The 23,908-nt window shown below is 47.6% G+C and overlaps 1 protein-coding gene across 4 annotated transcripts in view; it reads left to right on the top strand.

The window, feature by feature from the left end:
• Window positions 1-22,998, top strand: part of INSC (INSC spindle orientation adaptor protein) — a 158,360-nt gene extending 135,362 nt beyond the window's left edge. For all 4 annotated transcript variants that reach the window (XM_029059348.2, XM_029059350.2, XM_029059342.2 and 1 more), the window contains exons 9-13: window positions 736-914; window positions 12,930-12,996; window positions 17,481-17,636; window positions 19,616-19,692; window positions 22,378-22,998. In XM_029059348.2, the coding sequence (XP_028915181.1) occupies window positions 736-914; window positions 12,930-12,996; window positions 17,481-17,636; window positions 19,616-19,692; window positions 22,378-22,506 (608 nt within the window). In that variant the 3' untranslated portion in view covers window positions 22,507-22,998. The remainder of the gene's footprint in view (window positions 1-735; window positions 915-12,929; window positions 12,997-17,480; window positions 17,637-19,615; window positions 19,693-22,377) is intronic.
• Window positions 22,999-23,908: the final 910 nt, after the last annotated feature.

Here is a 23,908-nt window from a genome sequence, read left to right as displayed (position 1 = left end):
TATGTGCAGAGCACTGTTGTAAGCGCTGGGGGAGATACAGGGTAATCAGGTTGTCCCACGTGAGGCTCACAGTTAATCCCCATTTTACAGATGAGGTAACAGGCACAGAGAAGTGAAGCGCCTTGCCCACAGTCACCCAGCTGACAAGCGGCAGAGCCGGGAGTCGAACCCATGACCTCTGACTCCCAAGCCCGGGCTCTTTCCACTGAGCCACGCTGCTTCCCCCAATTAATTTTAACTACCACACACTGAAATCAGATTTCCCGGTAAGCTTGCACAGGAATTTGAGGCTGCCAGGGTGGTCTCGTCACCCACCATTAGCCATCTCGGTAGGTCAGGAGAAATCCGGGCGAGTACGAGCCCGGGTTAGAAAGAGGGGTTGTTAAGAGGACGGAATCCATTGCCAGAGTCTCCCCAGGACTCTAGAATCCCTTCGATGTAGTCTTCGGATGATTGATTGGGTGAAGTATAGAGGAGTCTGCAGAGAAGCGAGCCGGGTCACCGAGGGAGCACTGGGAGGCCCTCGGTCCTCGTCCATTTTCCGGAGAGATGGGGGTCCTCCCTGGGAATGGGCCCTGGGGTCAGGGGTCACCCCCCGACCCGACCACCACCATCGCCCCATGGGCAAAGAGGAATGGGAGGGACAATTCCAGCGCCTCATTAGAGGTGTCCAGCCTGGAGCCGGGAGTTCTTTCGCTTCATCTCCCGCCCCTCCCCTGCCTACCTACCACCCAGAACTGTGCCAAGAAGCCTCGTCCGGGGAAGTGTTCCTGCTTGCCTCCGCCGCCCTCGCCAACATCACGTTCTTCGACAGCATCTCCTGCGAGACGCTCCTCCAGTTGAGTGCCATGAAGGTGCTCCTGGAGGCCTGTTCGGACAAGAGGAGGGTGGACACTCCCTACACCCGAGACCAGGTGAGAAGGCCGGGGCAGACGCAGAATGGGGCAGGGAATTGTTCGTTCATTCATTCAGTAGTATTTATTGAGCGCTTATGGTGTGCAGAACACTGTACTGACCGCTTGGAAAAGTACAGTACAACAATAGACACATTCCCTGCCCACAATGAGCTTACAATCTGGGGGGGGGGAGACAAACTTCAACTGTATGGTATTTGTTAAGCACATGATATGTGCCAAGCACTGTACTAAGTGCTGGGTAGATACAATCAGGCCTCCCGGTCTAAGCCCCCCTTTTCCTCAGCTCCCCCTCCCCTCCCGCTTTGCCCCTACTGGCTTCCTTTGCTAATAATAACGTTGGTATTTGTTAAGCGCTTACTATGTGCCGAGCACTGTTCTAAGCGCTGGGGTTGATACAGGGTAATCAGGTTGTCCCATGGGAGGCTCACAGTTAATCCCCATTTTACAGATGAGGTAATTGAGGCACAGAGGAGTGAAGTGACCTGCCCACAGTCACACAGCTGACAAGTGGCAGAGCCGGGATACGAACTCATGACCTCCGACTCCCAAGCCCGGGCTCTTTCCACTGAGCCGCGCTGTTCTACCCCCGCTCCCCGCCCCACAGCCCTTGTGTATATATGTATATATCTATAATTCAATTTATTTATATTAATGCCTCTCTTACTTATTCTGATGTGTATATATATCTAATTCTATTTATTTATATTGGTGCTATTGATGCCTGTTTACTTGTCTTGATCTCTTTCTCCCCCACTGTAGACTGTGAGCCCATTATGGGCAGGGATTGTCTCTCTGTTGCTGAATTGTACTTTCCAAGCACTTGGTCCTGTGCTCGGCACACAGTAAGTGCTCAAATACGATTGAATGAATGGTTCACCGTCTAAGTAGGATGGTGAGCAGGTATCGAATTCCCATTTTGCACATGAGGAAAGCGAGGCACAGAGAAGGTAAGCGACTTGCCCAGGGTTACACAGCAGACAGGTGGCAGAGGCGGTATTAGAACCCAGATCCTCCGACTCCGGGGCCCAGGCTCTTTCCAATAAGCCAAGCAGCTTCCCTGGGCAGACAGCTGAGAATGGACATAATAATAATAATAATAATGTTAGTATTTGTTAAGCGCTTACTATTTGCAGAGCACTGTCTTAAGCGCTGGGGTAGATACAGGGTAATCGGGTTGTCCCACATGAGGCTCACAGTCTTCATCCCCATTTTACAGATGAGGTAACTGAGGCACCGAGAAGTGAAGTGACTTGCCCACAGTCACAAAGCTGACAAGTGGCAGGGCGGGGATTCGAACTCATGACCTCTGACTCCCAAACCCGGGCTCTTTCCACCGAGCCACGTATTTGGCCCAGGGGGTGACCGTCCCTTCTTGGTCGCCCCCACCGACTTGAAAGTCAAATGCTTAGTACAGTGCTCTGCAGGTAGGAGGTATTGGGTAAATACCACTGATTGAGATAATAAATATTAACAACTTGTGGTATTTGTTAAGCCCCCATTATGTGCCATGCACTGAATGCTGGGGTAGATACAAGGTACAAGATGATTCAATTCAATCTTATTACTGAGCGCTTACTGTGTGCAGAGCACTATATTAAGCGATAATCAGGTTGGACACAGTCCTTGACCCACAGAGATTTCACATTTTAAGTGGGAGGGAGAACAGGAATTGAATCCCTAGTTTACAGATAAATCAGAAGCACAGCGAGTTTAAGTGATTTGCCCAATACAGCAGGCAAGTAGGCTGTGTAGACAAATGGCAGAGTAGGGACTTGAACCCAGATCCTTCTGACTCCCAGGCCCATGCTCTATCCTCCGCGGTGTAATCTTGGGCAAATCACATCACTTCTCTGTGCCTCAGTGAACACATCTGTAAAATGGAATTTGACACTGTGAGCCCCACGTGGGACAGGGACTGTGTCCAACTCGACTTGCTTGTATCCACCCCAGAGCTCGGTACGATGCCCGGCATAAAATCGGCGCTTAACGAACACCACCATCATTATCGCGTGGCTCAGTGGGAAGAGCCCGGGCTTGGGAGTCGGAGGTCATGGGTTCGAATCCAGGCTCTGCCACTTGTCAGCTGTGTGGCCGTGGCCAAGTCACTTCACTTCTCTGGGCCTCAGTTACCTCATCTGTAAAATGGGGATGAAGATTGTGAGCCTCATGTGGGACAACCTGATTACCTTGTATATCCCAGCGTTTAGAACGGTGCTCTGCACATAGTAAGCGCTTAACAAATACCAACATTATGATCATCACTAGACCACCCTGCTTCTTTACTACCACAGTTTACTTATTTATTTGTTGAAGTCCTGTGATGAGGAGCATTAACTTGCCAAGGGCAGACAGGATGCTGGTGCCAGCCCTGGGTCCCTGAGGCACTGATAAAGCAAAGCTTTTGATTTTCTGGCTTACTCATCGAGGCAGGGGGAGGGGAGGATGGACAGTGCGGAGGGCTTTCGCGTTTGAGAGGGTGATCCTCTGTCCCCAACCCCCTATTAAATTGCCGTTTCCCAATCCATCTCTCCGAGGTTGGTTTTTTTGTATTTGTTGAGCGCTTACCATGTGCCAAGCGCTATTCTAAGTGATGGGGTAGATACAAGGTAGTCAGGTTGTTCCATGTGGGGCTCACAGTCTTCACCCCCATTTTACAGATGAGGTGACTGAGGTGCAGAGAAGTGAAGTGTCTTGCCCGAGGTCCCACAGCAGACAAGTGGCAGAGCCGGGATTAGAACCCACATCCTCTGCCTCCCAAGCCCGTGCTCCTTCCGTTGAGCCACACTGCTTGAGTGTGCTTGGTGCCAGTTCGTGCAAAGGTTTTCTTCGCTCAGAACAAAATGGAAGCAAAGACTACATCGCTACCTCCCCTCCTGCCCGTGGATGGTGGCGGGGCCGAGGGGAGGCTGACTTTCCTTGACCCAGCCCAGCTGCATTCAGTTTTTTTGGGGGGGGTGGAGGGGTGTTGGCCAGGTGCCCAGCCTCAGGCTCTTCACCGCCCTCTCCTCCTCAGCGGTTAACAAATACCATCGTCGTCGTCGTCGTCATCATCATCATCATCCCTCTAGTAAGGCTCTAACCATCTGGATGGCTGCTGCTTGCAGACCTGGAACCCCCCCCCCCCCCCCCCGATATTGAAACTCCAAAACAGCAGCAAGGAGCAGTGGAAAGAGCCCTGGTCTGGGCGTCAGAAGGACCTGGATTCTAATCCTGGCTCTGCCACTTAACTGCTGTGTGACCTTGGGCAAATCGCTTCACTTTTCTATGCCTCAATTCTCTCATCTGCAATCTGGAGATCTACCTATTCTCCCTCCTGTGAGCCCTTTCATTTCCAGTGGTGGTATTTATGTTCTTACTCTGTGCCCAACCCTCTTCTAAGTGCTGAGGTAAATACAAGTTAATTATCTGGACAGCGTCCACGACCTACAGAGGACTTGCAGTCTAAGTAGGAGGGAGAATAGGTATGGGACTAGGTTATCTTGTATCCACCCCAGCAATTAGTACAGTGCTTGACACTTAGTAAGCGCCTAACAAGCGCCACGATAATTATTTTTACCATTATTCTTTATTATTAATAATCAGGCAGCACCCAAAGCTACTCGACGGGGGATTGGCAGGGCCTCCCGTAGTTTCTGGGCTTCCCGTTGACCCACCGGCAAGGCCTGCCACAATTTTGGGACCCCGGTACCCTTGGGAGAGAATGCTTCTGCCCTCCGTGAAACTCCTATGAAGCGAGTCGTTCCTCTGGGAGAAACCTGTTGAGGGTTTGTCACTGCATCGAGGAACCATAATGCTTCCCTCCCTGCTCCCTCACTCCCCACGTTCCCCGTCAGAATTGCAAGTGTGGTTTCTTTTAGCGGAATATAATATCCTAAATACCCTGGCACTGAGCTGCTACTTAAACCGGTGACCGGGCGGCCATTAAGGAAACAAATGCAGATTCATTACCGCATAGTAAGTAGTAAGGTAATCACTGGTGTCTATTAAGCAAGACAAAGAAGATGAATGACCTATTTCAGGTTACTCCCTCCAGCCCCCAAATACTTAGGAAATTAAACACCCGGCCCGGCTTCCAGTAATAAATATAAAAACGAGGACAAACCGCAAGCGTTAGAGATGACAGTACCTGATGTGTACTTTTTTAGCCCACGTTTCGTCGCTGGCCCACGGATCCGGCCCCAAGGATCAATGGAATGGTCTGGCCTGGTTGTATTATGCCATCATATTATGCCTCGGTGAATTATCCAGCGCTTAGTAGAGTGCCTGGCGTATAGTAAGCACATCACAAATGCCATTATTATGCCAGGGAGAAGTTGCGTAGCCTAGTGGAAAGACCCCGGCCCTGAGAGTCAGAGGACCTGGATTCTAATCCTGGCTCTGCCACTTGCCTGCCATGTGACCTTGGACAAGTCTATACCTCAGTTTTCTCATCTGTAAAATGGGGCTTCAATATCTGCTCTCCCTCTTTCTTCGACTCGGTGTCCCAGGAGGGCGGGATTGTGTCTGATCATTTTGTATCTATCCCTATGCTTAGAAGCAGCGTGGCTCAGTGGAAAGAGCATGGGCTCAGGAGTCAGAGGTCGTGGGTTCGAATCCCGCCTCCGCCACTTATCAGCTGTGTGACTGTGGGCAAGTCACTTCGCTTCTCTGGGCCTCAGTTCCCTCATCTGGAAAACTGGGGATTAAAAAATGGGAGCCCCACGTGGGACCACCTGATTCCCTGTATCTCCCAGTGCTTAGAACAGTGCTCTGCACATAGTAAGCGCTTAACAAACACCAACGTTATCATTATTAGTCATTACTCATTCAATCATTCATTCGGTCATATTGATTGAGGGCTTACTTGTGTGCAGAGCACTGTACTAAGCGCTTGGGAAAGTATAAGACATCAATAAGCAGATCGTTTCCCTGCCCGCAACGAGCTTACAGTCTAGAGGGGGGAGACAGATATCAATACAAATAAATTACAGTGAGTGGCAAGTACTAAGTGGTTAAGAAATATTGCACTTCTTTTTTCTTTGTCTTCTCATGAACAGTGGATATTTGCTGAGTGCCCAAAGGGGGAACATGGCACCTGGTGTGACTGGGGGGACGGGGAGCAGCTGTTTGCTATTAGCCAAAGGGAGAATAAGACACTGCAGCAAGAGGGATGCAGGCTAGAAGTAAGGAAGAAGGTGTAAATCTAAGGATTATTGAGTGAATGCTGTGTAAATCCCACTCTCCCTTAGGTAGTACAGTTTATAGGAAGCGCTCTGGACCCTTTCCCAGTACTCCTAAATCATGGGATATCCAGTCTTCTCTCCTTGGCTTTGCAGGATCTCTGGCCCAGCTTGGCCCCTTTTTTATGGTATTTAAGTGCTTATTATGTGCCAGGCACAGTACTAAGCGCTGGGGTAGATACAAGCTAATTCCCATTTTACAGATAAGGTATCTGAAGCACAGAGAAGCGAAGTGACTTGGCCAAGGTCACGCAGCAGACGTGGTGTGGAGCTGGGATTGAAACCCAGGTCCTTCTGACTCCCAGGTCCATGCTCTTTCCATAGGGCCATGCTGCTTCACCCCTTTCTCAGGCTTTCCTTCCTTCTGGAGCCTTTTAGACTGTGAGCCCATTGTTGGGCAGGGATTGTCTCTATCTGTTGCTGAATTGTATATTCCAAGCGTTTAGTACAGTGATCTGCACACAGTAAGCGCTGAATAAATACGATTGAATGAATGGAGCAACCTCACTGTGTGCCCTGCTTAGGGCCTGGCCAACTCTCCCAGCAAAAATATTTCATTGCTTCAGAAAACTGATGGGGTATTGGTAACCCCCAGAACTCAATCAAATCATTCAATGGCATTTATTGAGTGCTTACTGTGTGCAGAGCACTGTACTGAGCACTTGGGAGAGGACAATCTTTTCCTCCCAGAAATTAATGGGGGGCGTGGAGGGGAAAGTCCAGTAAACCTGTCCCACCTCTTGTTCTGACTTTCAATGTTGGAAAATCCCCGAAGTGTTCTGAAAGAGAAAAATAAAAACAGATATTTGATAAGATAAGATTCAAGGCAGCGAAATAATTGGCATTTATTCAAATTGCGGTTAATTGAATTCTTCTTCATCTCTGCCTTAGCCACATGGGGTCCAGATTCTGTAAAGAGGAAGTAATTTTCATTAACAGGATATAATTTAGAATGACAAAAATACATACACCAGGCCTGAAACACTGCTGATAATTAACATGGAGGGGATGCGGCGATGTACACCCAGTTTCCATTTTTCGAGAATCTGTCACTATTTACAGTTCCGTCGTCTCATTTGCATTGCAAGTGAGAGTATTTATTCAGAGAGACCACACCATCTCACCACCTCCCGTGCCTGGGAGACCTCTATTCCACAGTATCAAAGAAAGGAGTCACCTATGTTACTCTAATAGCTGAGTGAGATACAAATGAATGGTAATTGGATCCCGGCTGGCTCCCGGCTATAAATAAGGATTGTTTGCTTCAGAAGGCCCATGCTTTGGCTCAGAGCTATGTTTGCCAAATATGTGCTGCTCCCTCCTCATTATTTCCCAAATGGGTTGAACACTCTAGAGAAGAATCAACAAAGAAGCCCCCCTCCGATGTAAACATAGCGCATACATGTGTCATAATGAGGCTCCGGTAATGACGATGATAATAATAGTAATAAAGATGATTGTGTGTTAAGGGCTTACTAGGTGCCAAGCACTGTACTAGTCGCTGGAGGTAGATACAACATGATTAAGATGATAGTCCCTGTCCCACACGGTGCTTCCATTCTAGGTAGGAGGGAGAACTGGCATTGAATCTCCATTTTGCACACGAGGGAACCAAGGCACAGGGAAGTTAAGTGCCTTGTCCAAGGTCACACAGCAGGTAGGTGGCAGAACTGGGAGCGCTTAGAACGGTGCTCGGCACATAGTAAGCGTTTAACAGATACCATCATTATTACTGAAGTCCTCGTGTGCAGGGAATGTGTCTGTTTATTGTTATAATGTACTCTCCTAAGCACTTAGTACAGTGCTTTGCACACAGTAAGCGCTCAATAAATACAATTGAATGAATGAGTGAATGAAAGGTTTTCTAATTCTCAGGTCTGAGCTCTTTCCTCTAGGCTTCCCTGCTTCTCTCTATTCTCTTACTCTTTTGTTATCACTATAATAATAATAATAAAGATGGTATTTGTTAAGCACTTACATGTGCCAAGCACTGTTCTAAGTGCTGGGGTAGATACAAGGTAATCGGGCTGTCTCACGTGGGGCTCACACTTTTAATCCCCATTTTGCAGATGAGGTAACTGAGGCACAGAGAAGTTAAGTGGCTTTCCCGAGGTCACACAGCAGACAAGTGGAAGAGGTGGGATTAGAACGCACATCTTTCCACTAAGCCAAGCTGCTTTCACTCACCCTTGGTAGGCGGAAGAAAATCGGATTGGAAATTATCCCCGCCACCTAACCTGTTCTCTACAAGCCCCCCAAGTCCCACCTCCAACTTCTGTAACCACTTTTATCCCTTTCTCACATTCTTTCTCTCTTTCTCCCTGCCCACATTTGATCCTTGGGGTCGTCAATATCTACACAGATGGTCCTGACGACCCTTCTGCTGCCCACCTTCTATCTATTGAGAAGCAGCGTGGCTTAGTGGAGAGAGCACGGGCCTGAAGGGCTTGAGTCGGAAGGTCATGGGTTCTAATCCTGGCTCCACCGCTTATCTGCTGTATGACCCTAGGCAAGTCACTTCACTTCTCTGTACCTCAGTTACCTCATCTGTAAAATGGAGATTGAAATAGTGAGCCCCACGTAGGACAGGAACTGTGTCCCACCCAATTTGCTTGCATCCTTCCCAGCGCTTAGTACAACATCAGTAGGCTCTAAATAAATACCAAAATTATTATTATTATTATAATCCCTCAACTCCGTTGACCTCCTGCTTCACCCCACCTCGTGGACTCGCTGGCTTGGATGCACACTGAATCTCATCATTGTCTCTAATGTGTGCATGTGTGTGTCATGCACATCTCCCAAAGTAAGCGCTTAACAACTACCAACATTATTATAGGGAAGCAGAGTGGCTCAGTGGAAAGAGCATGGGCTTGGGAGTCAGAGGTCATGGGTTCGATCCCGGCTCTGCCACCTTGTCAGCTGAGTGACTGTGGGCAAGTCACTTCACTTCTGTGTGCCTCAGTTACCTCATCTGTAAAATGGGGATGAAGACTGTGAGCCTGATGTGGGACAATCTGATTACCCTCTATCTACCCCAGCGCTTAGTACAGTTCTCTGCACATAGTAAGCGCTCAACAAATACCAACATTATCATTATTACCCTCAACTCTGATATCCCACTCTGACCAAAACCTCCTCACTTGCTTCCTCTCCCACACACCCCCTCCCCATAAATCTGTACTATTCCCCCTCAGAAACCTCTGATCTTTGGCCTTATCCAATTTTCTCAACTCATCACGCCCTACTTAGTCCCCATACCAAACCACCCTTCCTTGATGACAAAATAGAGGTTCTCAACACCACTGAACTCATCTGCACTCAACCTACTCAATCCTCTAACGCTTCGTTGATCTTGTACGTCTAACCCACAGCCCTGGGTCACCTGCACAGTCCATCTCCTTTGCTCTTGTGCTCGAGCTGCGGAGCGTTACTGGTGGAAATCTAAATAATTTTGTCCACTTTAAATTTATTCTGCCCTCTCCTCTGCATGGCAAAATTATTTCTCCATCCTTGTTGACACCCATGCCCCTTGCCCTTGTGAGTTGTTCCAGACATTTAACTCCCTCCTCAGGCCCCCTGTCCCACTGCTCCCATCCCTTGCCCCCAATGACCTGGACACCTACTTTATGGAGGAGATCTCCTGCCTCCTCTCGAAAGCCACCCCCTCCACCTGCACCTCTAATCCCATTCCCTCCCATCTTAACAAAACTCTCACCCCCGGTCTTCCTCCTAACAGCTATCTTCAACCATTATCTCTCTTATGACTTCTTCCCCACTGCCTTCAAATTTTCCCAAATCTGACAATTACTCTCCCCCAGTTCAAAGCCAAACTAAAGGCACATCTTCTCCAAGAAGCCTTCCCAGACTAAGCTCCCCTCTTCCCGCCATCGCCCGCCCCCTTCTGCATCACCCCCCCCCCCCCCAACCCTACAACACTATGTACATGTCTGTAATTTATATTTATTGATGTCTATTCCCCCTCCTCTAATAATAATGATGGCATTTTTTAAGTGCTTACTATGTACCAAGCACCATTCTAGGCACTGAGGTAGATACAAGGCAATCAGGTTGTCCCATGTGGGAATCACAGTCTTCATCCCTATTTTCCAGAGATGAGGTAACTGAGGCCCAGAGAAATGAAGTGGCTTGCCCAAGATCACACAGAAGACAAGTGGCAGAGGCAGGATTAGAACCCACGTCCTCTGACTCCCAAGCCCGGGTTCTTTCCTCTAAGATACATTGCTTCTCTACGCTGTAAATTCACTTCGGGCAGGGATTATGTCTGTTTATTGTTGTATTGTACTCTCCCAAGCACTTAGTATAGCGCTCTGAACACAGTAAGCGCTCAGTAAATGCGATTGAATGAATGAATGAATGCCACACATGGCTCAAGAGGGAGGGCGAATAGGTTTTGAGACCCAGTTTTACAGATGAGACAACTGAGGCATGTAGAAGATAAGTGACTTGCCCAAGGTATGCTGCAGGCAAGTGACAGGGCCACGGTTAGAATCCAGGTCCTCTGACTCCCAGATCCTGGCCCTTTCCATTAACTTTTACTTCTTGGAATTCAGTTTCCTCACTTACATAAAGGGATTAAAATACCTGTTCCTCTTCACCCATAGTTTATGAACACCATGTGGGGCAGGAACTGTTTAATAATAATGATAATAATAGTGATTGTGGTATTCGTTAAGCACTTTATAATGCACCTGGCACTGTATGAAGCAGTGAGGTAGATACGAGGTGATCAGGTTGGACACAGTCCCTGCTCCACATGGAGTTCACTGTCTTAATCCCCATTTTACAAATGAGGTAACTGAGGCACAGATAAGTGAAATGACTTATCCAAGGTCACACTGCAGATAAGGGGCAGAGATGGGATTAGATTACCTGACCTTCTGATTTCCAGGCCCGTGTTTTGTCCACTGCGCCATGCTGCTTCTGGGCCTCCCTCAGGGCCTTCCGTTCCCATCACCTCCATGACTGTTCCAACCCTTTTACCCCTTCGTTAAGACACCAGTCAGTCAGTCAATCGTATTTATTGAGCACTTACTGCTTGCAGAGCACTGGACTAAGTGCTTGGAAGAATACAATACAACAGACACATTCCCTGCCACAAGGAGTTTACAGTTCAGAATGGGAGAAAGACATTAATATAAATAAATATAAATATTTATATATAAATAAATTGCAGATCTAATACAGCACCTCCACCTGTTCCCTCTCTGACATCTGCCGACCTCATTACTGTAGGTTGGGAAGACTGACGCCGTCAGATCCGAAACTTCCCCAAGAGCTGAGGCTTCCGCCTCTTCCATACTCCCCGTCTACATTTTCCTTCTGATTCAGTTGTCCCATGTGAGCTCCCAGACTGTGATGAGGGCCATTTGGATAGAGTAGGGGATGTTGATCCAGGAAATGTTGTGGAGGGAAAAATCCGTCGATTTTAGCCACAGGTGAATATAAATCTAGAAGGATAACAAACTGTCTAGGAGGAAACCAAGTTTGCGGTGTTGTTTGCACCGTGGCCTAGTGGAAAGAGGAAAGAGTGAGAAGCAGCGTGGCGCAGTGGAAAGAGCATGGGCTTTGGAGTCAGGGCTCATGAGTTCGAATCCCAGCTCTGCCACTTGTCGGCTGTGTGACTGTGGGCAAGTCACTTAACTTCTCCGTGCCTCAGTTCCCTCATCTGTAAAATGGGGATTAAGACTGTGAGCCCCACGTGGGACAACCTGATTCCCCTGTGTCTACCCCAGCGCTTAGAACAGTGCTCTGCACATAGTAAGCGCTTAACAAATACCAACATTATTATTATTGGCTTGGGAATTGGAGGACCCGGGTTGTTATCCTGGTTCTACCACTGCTGGGTGACCTTGGGAAGTCACTTAACTTCTGTGTGCCTCAGTTTCCTCATCTGTAAAATGGGGATTCACTAACTGTTCTCCCTCTCTGTTAGGTTGTGAGCCTCTTGTGGGACAGGGACTGGATCCAATCTGATTATCTTGGATCTCTGCAAGGCCTTAGCCCTGTGCTCTGCAATAGCAAGTGCTAAACAAAGACCATTAGCATCGTAATCCTCCTTGACCTTGGTTGTTTTTGGTTCTGTTGGCCAATTTTGAGCACTTACTGTGTGCGGAGCACTGAAGCGCAGGCACTTGAAAGAGTCCAATACAATAGAGTTGGTAGACATGATCCTAGTCCTCAAGGATCCAGTAGGGGAGATAGACATTAATTAAAATATAGATAGGGATAGGTACATAAGTGCTGTGTTGTACTGTACTCTCCCAATCACTTAGTATACTACTCTGCACATAGTAAGTGCTCATTAAATACAATTGAACGAATGAATCATCTGCAGTTACCGCACGGGGCTATGTCCTGGACACTGAATTCTCTCTTTACCCTCATTCTCTTGAGAAATCTCTTCCACCAACGTAATTTCGAACCACTCCCCAACTGGCCGCTCCAAGCTTGACCTCTCCTTTGCAATTAGTCAATCAGTGATATTTACTGAACACTTACCGTGTGCAGGGACTGTATTAAGCGTTTGGGAGAGTACAATACAATCTCACTTCTCCTCTTGCCTCCAGATCATCTCCCGATGGATGACTTACCAGCACTTTAAATTTAATATGTCAATAATAGAATCGATCATCTTGTCTCCTAAACCTTCTCAATCCTACCATCCCCCATCCTTGGCTCCAGTGCTCCCTCTAGGCCGGCCAATTCGGGAAACCTTTCTGACTCCCAACTCTCTTAACGGTGACACTTTCTTCTATATTATCATTTTCAGATAGTGACCATATTGGCAAACGTGTCCATCCTAGACCAGTGCACTTCGGAAATTATCCAGGAAAACGGTATGTAGTGGAATTTCTTTTATAGTAGTTGGGGCTGGGCCCTTTGTGGATGCTCAGGCCCAATCAGTCAGTCAGTGGAATTTGTTGATCACCTACTGTGTGCAGAGCACAGTACTAAGCGCTTGGGAGAGTACAGTATAACGGAGTTGGTAGACACGTACTAACCCCTCTCAGGATCGCACCTGGAGAGTTTCCGGTACTCTCCCAGTCTTGGCTATGGGAGGGACAGTCAATCAGGGGACAATCCGTTCCGTTCCTAGCTTGGCCAGCGGCTAGCTAGTGGAAGGCCATCGACTACAAGTCAAAACTCACCCATACTGGGCAGCAGCGGCATGGGAGAGAGTCAAGGGCAGAGACTCGAGTCTACTGTGTGGAAGGAGGTAATGGTAAACCACTTCCGTGTTTTTACCGAGAAAACTCTATGGATACACTACCAGAACGATTGCAGATGGAGAACGGGGTGTTCTGGGAGAGAGGCGTCCGTGGAGGCGTTATGCGTCGGAAACGACTCGACGGCGTAAGAAAAGACGAGGCGTATTAAAGGCTTGGGAGAGTACGATATAACAGAGTTGGTAGACGTGTTCTCTGCCCACGTTGAGCTTACACTCTAGAGGGATGGTGGTTTGGTGGTTTCTTGCAGGATTTAAACAGGAAATGGCTATGATTAGATGCTATTTCCTCCCAAACCCTGGGTCCTCTTATGTGGAAAATGGAGCCATTCTATTAGGATTGGGGGAAACAGGAGGGAAATTCTCCAGGAACTTGCCTAACGATGGTGGGTGGAGAGAAAAGGGCACATGCACACGTGCAGCTTGGAGAGGGATCGCCAATCTGGGGGATCCCACCGGCCAACTAGCCGCTCAGGGTGGGCACAGCTCAGAATGACTCTGGTCGGCATCGACCTGGCAGCGGAGGGGTTGAGGGGGCAGTCTGGTGATGCTCGACCCTCGTCCTCTTCAAGCGCTGAATTGTTTCCTCAGCATCCATGCTGGAATGCAGCCTTTGATGAAACAGGGATAGGGGTAGGGAGGAAGGAGAGAAAAAGTGACCTGGGTCAAGGGGGATAAACCTGACAGAGAAAATAGGCGTTCAAGAGGATCAGCTCCCTGCCCTGCAGTGGGCCCCAACACAAATTCAAAGAAATCATTCATTCATTCAACAGTATTTATTGAGCGTTTACTTACTATGTGCAGAGTACTGTACTAAGCACTTGGAATGTACAATTTGGCAACAGATAGAGACAATCCCCGCCCATCGACGGGCCTACAGTCTATTCGGGGGAGACAGATGGACAAAAACAAGACAATTTATCACAATAAATAGTATCAAGGGGATGTACACCTTATTAACAAAATAAATAGGGTAATAAAATAAATAGGGTAATAAAAATATATACAAATGAGCACAATGCTGAGAGGAGGGGAAGGGAGAAAGGGAGGAGCAGAGGGAAAGGGGGGAAAGGGGGCTTAGCTGAGGGGAGGTGAAGGGGAGCAGAGAGGGAGCAAAGGGAAAAGGGGAAGCTCAGTCTGGGAAGGTCTCTTGGAGGAGGTGAGCTCTCAGTAGGGCATAATGTATTTGTTAAGCGCTTACTATGTGCAGAGCACTGTTCTGAGCGCTGGGTTAGATACAGGGTAATCAGGTTGTCCCATGTGAGGCTCACAGTCTTCATCCCCATTTTACAGATGAGGGAATTGAGGCCCAGAGAAGTGAAGTGACTTGCCCACAGTCACACAGCTGACAAGTGGCAGAGCCGGGATTCGAACCCATGACCTCGGACTCCCAAGCCCGGGCTCTTTCCACTGAGCCACGTTGTGAATTCCCCATTGCTGGAAATGGTCATTGCCGCTTAACAAGAACTATAATACTAACAAGGATAATAATGGTGATGTTTGTTAAATGCTGACTCTGTGCCAAGCACCGTATTAAGCACTGGAGTAAATACAAGATAATCAGATTGGACACAGCCCCTGTCCATGTGAGACTTACAGTCTAAGCAAGGAAGGAGTAGGATTTAATCTCCATTTTTCAGTGAAGAAACCGAGGCCCAGAGAAGTTAAGCCATTTGTTCAAGGTCACGCAGCAGACAAGTGGCAGTGGGGGGATTAAAACCCAGGTCCTAGAACTCCCAAGCCCAGCAGCGTGGCTCAGTGGAAAGAGTCTGGGCTTTTATAGTCAGGGGTCATGGGTTCGACTCCCGGCTCTGCCACTTGTCAGCTGGGTGACTGTGGGCAAGTCACTTCACTTCTCTGGGCCTCAGTTCCCTCATCTGTAAAATGGGGATTAACGGTGAGCCTCACGTGGGGCAACCTGATTACCCTGTATCTACCCCGGCACTCAGAACAGTGCTCTGCACATAGTATGCGCTTAACAAATACCAACATTATTCTTATTTTTACTGGGCCAGGCTGCTGTTGCTGCTGCTGCTGTTAGCTTCTCCCAGAAACAGCTGCTTCCAGGCAGTGAGCAGAAGCACTCAGTTCCTGCCGAATGATTTCCTCAGTCGCGATAATGTGGTAGCAATTAGCTCCTGGTTAGAAACCAGAGATACTAATGAGGCACAGAGAGGAAAAGGGAGAGCTTGGGTGGGCTGCTTCCATGCTTTGTGTGCGCATCCCTTCCTCTCTCTCTCTCTCTCTTTCTCCTTATTTGCTGCCAAGACACTGTTACTAATTGGGAGAGATTATTATTTTGTGTTAATTATGTAAATGACCTAATAATTGAAACCTTTCTGTGCCACCTGAGGTAACAAGGCAGTGAACGCTATTTGTAGTTGATTGGATTAGACATCGCAGTATTGTCCTCTTTGCTGAAAAAGATCAGTCAAGATTCTTCGGTGCCTTTTTTTTTCTCTTTCAGTGGTTTATGTTAAGTGCTTACTGTGAGCCAGCACTGTGCTAAGCACTGGGGGAGATATAGGAAAATCGGGGTGGACACATTCCCTGACCTCTATATAGGACTGTTGGTCTTAATCCCCATTTTACAGATGAGGTAACTGAGGCACAGTGATATCAAGTGGCTTCATTCGTAAAGTAGAAGCATGACATAGTGGATTGAGCAAGGGTCTGGGAGTCAGCAGGTCATGGGTTCTAATTCCGGCTCTACTGTGGGACCTTGGACAAGTCATTTTACTTCACTGCGCCTCATCTGTAAACTGGGGATTGAGATAGTGAACCCCACATCGGACAAGGACCGTGTCCAGCACAGTCTGCTCGCATCCAACCCATCGATTAGTACAGTGCTTGGCACGTACTAAGCGATTAACGAATACCGCATTTATAATTAAAGTACTGTAGTAAGTGCTTTATAGAGTACAATATAACATTAAACAGATGCATTCCCTGCCCACAATGAGCATACAGAGTCGCACAGCAGACACGTGCAGAGCCGAGCTTAGAACCAAGGACCTTTGACTCCCAGGCCCGTGCTGTTTCCCAGAAAGTTTACCCATTCTGGAATTGAGAGTCTGTTGGATTTGACCACAGCTGGCCAGACAGGAAGCAGGGAGATCTACGTACCCCTCTGTTCCCGTAAGACCAGGTTGGGGATGTGTGATGATGGATGGCCGGGCTTGATTTCCCTCCACAAAATCAGGGATTTATGGGTCTCCGCCCTAAGACAGTGCAGATAATAAAAGAGATTTACATTCAGACTGGTGTCCCATGGAGACCGGCTGCTGATGGCTTGGGAAAGACTTGGGTATTTGAAGAGGAGTAGCTCGTGGGTTGCCCTTCTCAGTGGAGATCTCTTGGAAGGAGACTTGGCAGTCTATAGTTTATATTAATGTCTGTCTCATTATATTAATCCCCATGAGCTCGTTTTGGGCAGGGAATGTGTTTGCTAATTCTGTTCCATGTACTGTCCCAAGAGCTGAGAACAGTGTTCTGCATCTAGTACGAACTCAATAAATGCCATTGATAGATTTATTGAATTATAGGTGTAAATTCATCTATAAATGGCTAATTAGAATGCAAATAATTTGTGGCGAGTGGGAAGATGACTTTTATTAAAGCGCGTTAGCACCAAAGTTGGCCAGTGTTTCCTACCTTTCTTGCAGGGTACTCTGGACCCCAAACTGATATAGAACCAGGAATAACTCAGCCGGCCTTGTGTCTTTGAGTTAGTTCGAAGTAACAGGATAGAGTGCGGTTCTGAGTGGATTCAGACGTTCTGATGAGAGCTAGAAAGATCCAAATAGAGAAAATAAAATAACCCAACATGGTTTGTCCCCTATTCCCTCGGCCCTTCTTTGAGGATGTGAGCTGGAACTGAACTTGTCTGAGTGGGGAAGGGGTCTGGATCAAAATGGCAGGAGAGAGAGAGAGAGAGAGCAGCTGACCCCATGTTTTGTGGTTGTAAGCTCATTATGGGCAGGGGATGTATCTGCTAATTTTGTTGTATTGTGCTCTCTCAAGTTCTTATACTAGTGCTTTGCACAGTGTGTGTGTGTGTTTTTGGACTTGCAACAATGTTTGCTTCCTGCCAAGGTGTCCAGATCCTGGTGCAAATGCTGTCTGAGAAGTCCCCCTCTGGGAGCCCCGTGGAAATTGCCGCCTGCGAACGTGTCCAACAGAAAGCCGCCGTGACCCTCGCCCGCCTCAGCCGCGACCCTGACGTGGCCCGGGAGGCCATCAGGCTCCGCTGTAAGAGAGTCTGCAACTCTGAGATGGACGCTGGGGGGACTGGGGAACGAAGTCAGTGGTGATCCTTGGGGTGGTGCCTGAGGGGGAAGCAAGGATCACTGATGGGGGCAGAGAGAGTCCAAAGAGAGCAGTCAAAATCCGTGTCTGTCCTGATGATCTTGTATCCACCCTGGCCCTTAGCCCACAGTCAGTGCTCAATGTACAATCAGGAAGCAGCGTGGCTCAGCGAAAAGAGCCCGGGCTTTGGAGCCCGTGGTCATGGGTTTGAATCCCGGCTCCGCCACTTGTCAGCTGTGTGACTGTGGGCAAGTCACTTAACTTCTCTGTGCCTCCGTTACCTCATCTGTAAAATGGGGATAAAGACTGTGAGCCCCACGTGGGACAACCTGATTCCCCTGTGTCTACCCCAGCGCTTAGAACAGTGCTCTACACATAGTAAGCGCTTAACAAATACCATCATCATTATTATTATAATTGTTAGTGCCCAATATTGGGAATGTGCTAGGCCTTAGTGACTTCCAGCAACAGATAGTCCAGGCTGGAAAGGACAAAATTCAGAGGGAGCTCCATCCCAAAAGGATTCCTGTTTCTGCCCTTATCTCTTCCAGGCAGAGTGGGCGGGCTTCCCTTTCACTGAAGGGAAATATGGTGGAAGCGGTTGGGTCTACGTCTCCCGCCTAGTCTTCCCCTCTGCATTATTTTTCTTATTATCATCATCACCATCATTGCATTTGTTAAGCACTTACCATGTGCTCAAGCACTATTCTTAGTACTGGGGTAGATGCAAGTTAGTCAGATAGATCACAGTCTCTGTGCCACAGAGGCTCATAGTCTAAGTAGGAGGGAGAAGAGGCACCGAATCTCCGTTTTATAGATGAGGAAACTGCAGCCAAGAGAAGTGAAGTGACATGCCCAAGGTCACATAGGCAGGCAAGTGGCTGAGCCCGGGATTAGAACCCAGGTTATTCCAGGAATAATACTTGTGGGGAAATTCCTGTTTTCTTGAGTCACCCAGGGCTCCATTCCCTCCTTCTGCCTGAGCAGATTTATTTAAAGTGAATCAATATGAAAGTCAAATATAGTCAAATATGCCACCTGCATCTCTCACACTGCAATTTAAGCCAATTTCTAGCCAGCTTGTCTACCTATTCTATACCCCTCAACTGCCCCTATCTGCCACAGGAAGGCTGCAGAGGGCAAGCCAAGAAGAAGCAGTGCCTACCTCACAAACACAGACCAGAGGAAATGGAGGTCAAATCCATCTCCCCCCTAGACAGCTAAAAAATCCTGATGCAAATCTGCCTCGCTGAAGAAAGGCAATTTTCTGAAATAATTGGGTCCGAGACTAGTTCAGAGAACCGAGCAAAATTAGGTTTGAATATATCACGGGTGTTCTCCTCTAATTTTGCTAGGTCATTCGGGCTCTATAAGAAGTTTTCCAAACCGGGGTGCTCTTCCAAGCAGTTGGTCAAGTTGGAATTGCTTCTTTTCTTTGACTCGATGCTCGTAGGCTCCTCGAAGAAAGGGATTCAGTTTCATTTGTCTGGCCTGTGGCTTGTGAGCTGGCGAGGAGTGGGAAAAGAGAGTGGATAGGTAGGAGGGTGAGCGGAATGAGTTACTTTAAAACAACTGTTGGGAGTTTCTGCTTGATGCAGAGAGGCATGAGCAACCCCTGGAGCTTTGGGGGGAGTGGGGAGACCTGTGCAGAACTTTTTACTTTTGAAAAATGATCCAGGCAGTAGACTGAAATATGAACTGGAGAGGGGAAAGGCTTGAGGCAGATAGGTTTGCGAGCAGTCCGAGGTTTTCTATGATGATGGCTGAGAAAGGAGCCATTATCCTGGGAGAACTGGTGTATGATGCCATAGAGGGAAACCTCGGTAGGGGGTGGGGGGAGGGCCTGAGCCAAGGATCTGGCCGGGAACCTTCCTATGGGAATTCTCCAATAAGGGTTTGGTGTTTGTGCTCTGTTATCCCAGGTGTGCCTCGTCTCATAGAGCTGTGTCGATCTCCCTCTGAGAGGAACAGCAGTGATTCCGTGCTCGTGGCCTGTCTGGTGAGTGACTTCACCCCATCTTCATTGTCATCTCTGTCTTCTTCCTTCTTTCACCTCCTTCTCCTACTTCACCTCCTCCTTCTCCATCACCTCCTCCACCATCTCCTCTTTCCTCCAGCTCTTCTTCCCCTTCCTTATTATCCTCCTCTTTTTCTTCCTCCTCTACTTCTTCCTCCTATTTTTTTTGTGGTATTTGTTAAGCACTTATTATGTGCCAGGTACTGTCCCACATGGGGCTCACAGTCTTAATCCCCATTTTAGATTTGAGAAAGGCACAGAGAAGTACCTTGCCAAAAGTCACATAGCAGACAAGTGGAGGACATGGTGTTAAAACCCAGGTCCTGGTGACTCCCAGGCTCATGCTCTATCCACTAGGCCATTCTGCTTCTGTCACTTTACCAATAATAAATAATTTTTATGGTATTTGTTAGGTACATACTCTGTGCCACGCACCATACTATATGCTGGGGTAGATAAAAACTAATCAGGTTGGACACAGTCCATGTCCCACAAGGGGCTCACAGTCTTAATTCCTATTTTACAGATGAGGTAACTGAGACACGGAATACCAAATAATTATGGTATTAGTTAAGCACTCACTATGTGCCAAGCACTTTACTACACACGGGGATAGTTACAAGATAATCAGGTTGGATACAGTTCCTGTGCCACATGGGACTCACAGTCCAGAAGAGAGGGGGAACGAGTATTGAATCCCCATTTTGCAGATAAAGGAACTGTGGAATCAAGAAATTGTCACACTTCTTCCTTCTTCTCTTTCTCCTCCTGCTTTTTCTCCCCTCCTTCTTTTTCCTTTTCCTTCTCCTTTTCCTCCTCCTCCTACTCTTAGAGAAGCAGCATGGCTCAGTGGAAAGAGCACGGGCTTGGGAGTCAGAGGTCATGGATTTGAATCCCGGCTCTGCCACTTGTCAGCTGTGTGACCTTGGGCAAGTCACTTAGCTTCTCTGTGCCTCAGTGACCTCATCTGTCAGATGGGGATTAAGACTGTGAGCCTCACGTGGGACAACCTGATTACCCTGTATCTACCCCAGCGCTTAGAACAGTGCTCGGCACATAGTAAGCGCTTAACAAATACCAACATTATCTTCCACCACTTCTCCTCCTCCTCGTGATCCCCCTTGTGATCCAAAAGGGCCCATTTGTGGCCAGTGTTTGACAAGGCAATGAAATGACCCATTTCCTGCCGAGCAGGGGCTTCCAGGCTTAAACAAGCAACCCAAACTCAGACTGACGGTTTAGATCGGCCTCCTCCACCTGGGCGAAAACTTCCTTCTAGATGCCGGCACTCTCTCAGTCAATCAGTGATATTTACTGAGTGCTAACCGTGTGAACAGCAGTGTACTAAGCTCTTGGGAAGGTGCATTACAACAGAGGTAGGAGGCAAGTTCCCTGCCCACGGGTTCAGCCTTCTTGGGAGCCTAGTGATTTTCAGTATGAAATGACCCTCGAGCCTGCTACATTCTTGGCTCCCGAGGCCACCGCTTTTGGGAAAAGGCTGTTCTGTCAGGTCTGGGAGGAAGCCCAAGCAGCCCAGAGATCTGGAAATTCTGAGGGAAAGAGTTTATCTTGGCTTTATAGGAAGTCACCTTTGTGTTTTGCCTCTTTGCCTTCCCTAGCAACCTCACACTGCACGAGGGATATTTCTAAAGCCACCGTGGGCCAGAACCCAAATTGGGGAATCAGTACGGCCTGGTGTGAGAAGCAGTGTGGCCTACTGGAAAGTGTATAGATCTGATTGTTAGAGGACCTGGGTTCTAATCCCTGCTCCACCATCTGTCTGTGACCTTGGGCAAGTTTATACACTTCTCTTTGCCTCAGTTCCCTCATCTGTAGAATGGGGAATCAATACCTTTCTCCCTTCTACTTACGCTGTGAACCCCATATGAGACCTGAATATCTTGTGCTAATCCAGCGCTTGATACAGTGGCTGACGCATAGTTAGCGCCTAACAAATACTACAGTTAGGAGGAGGAGGAGGACAGTGAGGAGAAGAGGAAATACACAGCTCTGAGAATTAGGGAACCTGGGTTCTAATCCTGGCTCAATTCCTGGCAAGTCGCTCAACGTATCTGGATTCCAGTTTACCCTTCTGTAAAAGTTCTGGGATTAGAACACCTGCCGCTCTTTAGCTCGTATGAATGCCGTGATCAATCGATGACATTTATTGAGTGCTTACTGTATGCAGAGCACTGTACTAAGTGCTTGGGAGAGTACAACACAATATAACAGACACATCCCTGCCCACAGTGAGCTGGAGCCCATGAGGAAATGGGGTGAAAATCAATTCATAAATCAGTCAATTAATTTATTGAGCATTTACTGTGTACAGAGCACTGTCCTAAGTGATTGGGAGAGCACAGTACAGCAGAGTTGCATTGACCAGAGCAGTATAAAAGATGAGCAGGATTTACAAAACAGATGAGTAGTATTTAAAAAGGGGAAGGAGAAAGCACATCACAAAGTCTAGGTATTTTCTGGATCAGGACTCCAGCACTCCTTATCCATCGGTGGTATTTACTGAGTGTCTACTGCATACAAAGCACTGTACTATGTGCTTGGGAGAGCACGATGCAACAGTTGATAGACAGGATCCCTGCCTTCACGGAGATGACAGCCTAGTGAGGGAGACAGACATTAAAATAAATGACTTCTCTTCTTTTGCAGGCAGCTTTGAGAAGGCTCGCTGTCATCTGTCCTGCAGGCCTGGATGATTCCGATTTCCAGCAGCTAGTCAAACCCAGGCTTGTAGATTCCTTCTTACTGTGCTCCAACATGGAAGAGAGCTTCGTATGAGCAGGAAGAGAAGGGTCACTGCCATCTGACCCACCCCTCCCCAGAACAAATCTGGAGACACCAAATTTCTTCTCCTGCCCTCCTTATTTATACTTAATTTATTTTAGAGCTATAGGGATGGAGAGCAAAATACGGAGAGACAGAATGGCATCTCCATTTGTTCTCAGGAGTGATTATGTTTTACTTTCCTTGCTTTTCTGCTGAACAGGTTGGAATGTCTAAAAGGACAAAGTATCCCAACGATTTCCCTTAATCTTTCTTTTTAGCTACTTAAGCTGTTATCTCGCCACTCTTGTCACGCTTCAGACCTCTGCTATATAAACTGCCCGATGGGTTTTTTTCAGTTGGATTCACTGTTTCTCCAAAGTTGGTCTTAAAAATTAATTAAATAGGAAAGGACAGTGAGTTCTGGGGGAGAAGAAAAATTCATAAGTGGAATTATGGAAATTTCTGCCTTGGATTTTCTGATTAAATTATGTGTGAAATCTTCAATTTCAGTCATCTGTGTCTAAAATTTGGTATCATGCACAGTTATACCATGCAAACCCTTTTAGGGTGTTCAAACACTGAATATCGTGTTCAGGTTCCTGCAAATACACTAACACTTGGGGAAACCCACTTGACAAGAAATAGCCAGAAATCTCCAGATGATTTCTGAAGCCAAACAACAACAAATAAAAAAAATCAGTTTTCCTTACCTTCTTCCACCACGGGCAAACTGCCTCCTGGAAAACCCAGATGGGTTTTTCATAGTAGTAATAGCCTTTATTGAGCAGTCCACTGTACTAAGCACCTAGGAAAGTACAAAACTAGCGAATAGAACATTCCCTGTCCAAAAGGAGTTTTCACACTAATGGTTGAGCTTGCATTCTGTGAATGCTATCGCTGTTAGAAATCCCAAATGGATTTATGGACTCAATTCCCAGCTTGCCTCAGTGGAGGAACAAGGGGCAGACCTCCGTTGAGATGGCAGATGAGCGAGGGAGCTTTTCTTCTTCCTGTCCTTGTCCACGAAAATGTTTCTTGTTTGCTGAGCTACCTGATGTTGCTGATTCTCAACAGTGACATCTTGTTTTTTGGTTCTCCAGTGTGAATTCTGCACTCGGCAGTGGGGTGGGGTACTGTTTCTTTGGGTCCTCGTTGATCCGGCCTGATCGGAAATCGGTAATCTGGAATCCAACCCTCCGTCCGCCTCTCAGAGGCAGGGAAGATCCCTGTGAAAATCCCTCCCCAAAAGGTAGGGCAACCCTGATCAGCTTTGTTCGGTTTGGAGTAGAACAGGCTGCTGGAGAAGCCGTGTGGCTTAGTGGCTAGAGCACAGTCCTGGGAGAAGGACTTGAGTTCTAATTCTGGCTCTGTCACTTGTCTGTTGTGCCTCTTCATTTCTCTGTGCCTCAGTTAA

The sequence above is a fragment of the Ornithorhynchus anatinus genome, chromosome 3, assembly GCF_004115215.2.
Source record: "Ornithorhynchus anatinus isolate Pmale09 chromosome 3, mOrnAna1.pri.v4, whole genome shotgun sequence".
Lineage (NCBI taxonomy): Eukaryota > Metazoa > Chordata > Mammalia > Monotremata > Ornithorhynchidae > Ornithorhynchus > Ornithorhynchus anatinus.
Note: the sequence above shows the minus strand (reverse complement) of the source record. Positions and strands in the feature narration are given on the sequence as shown.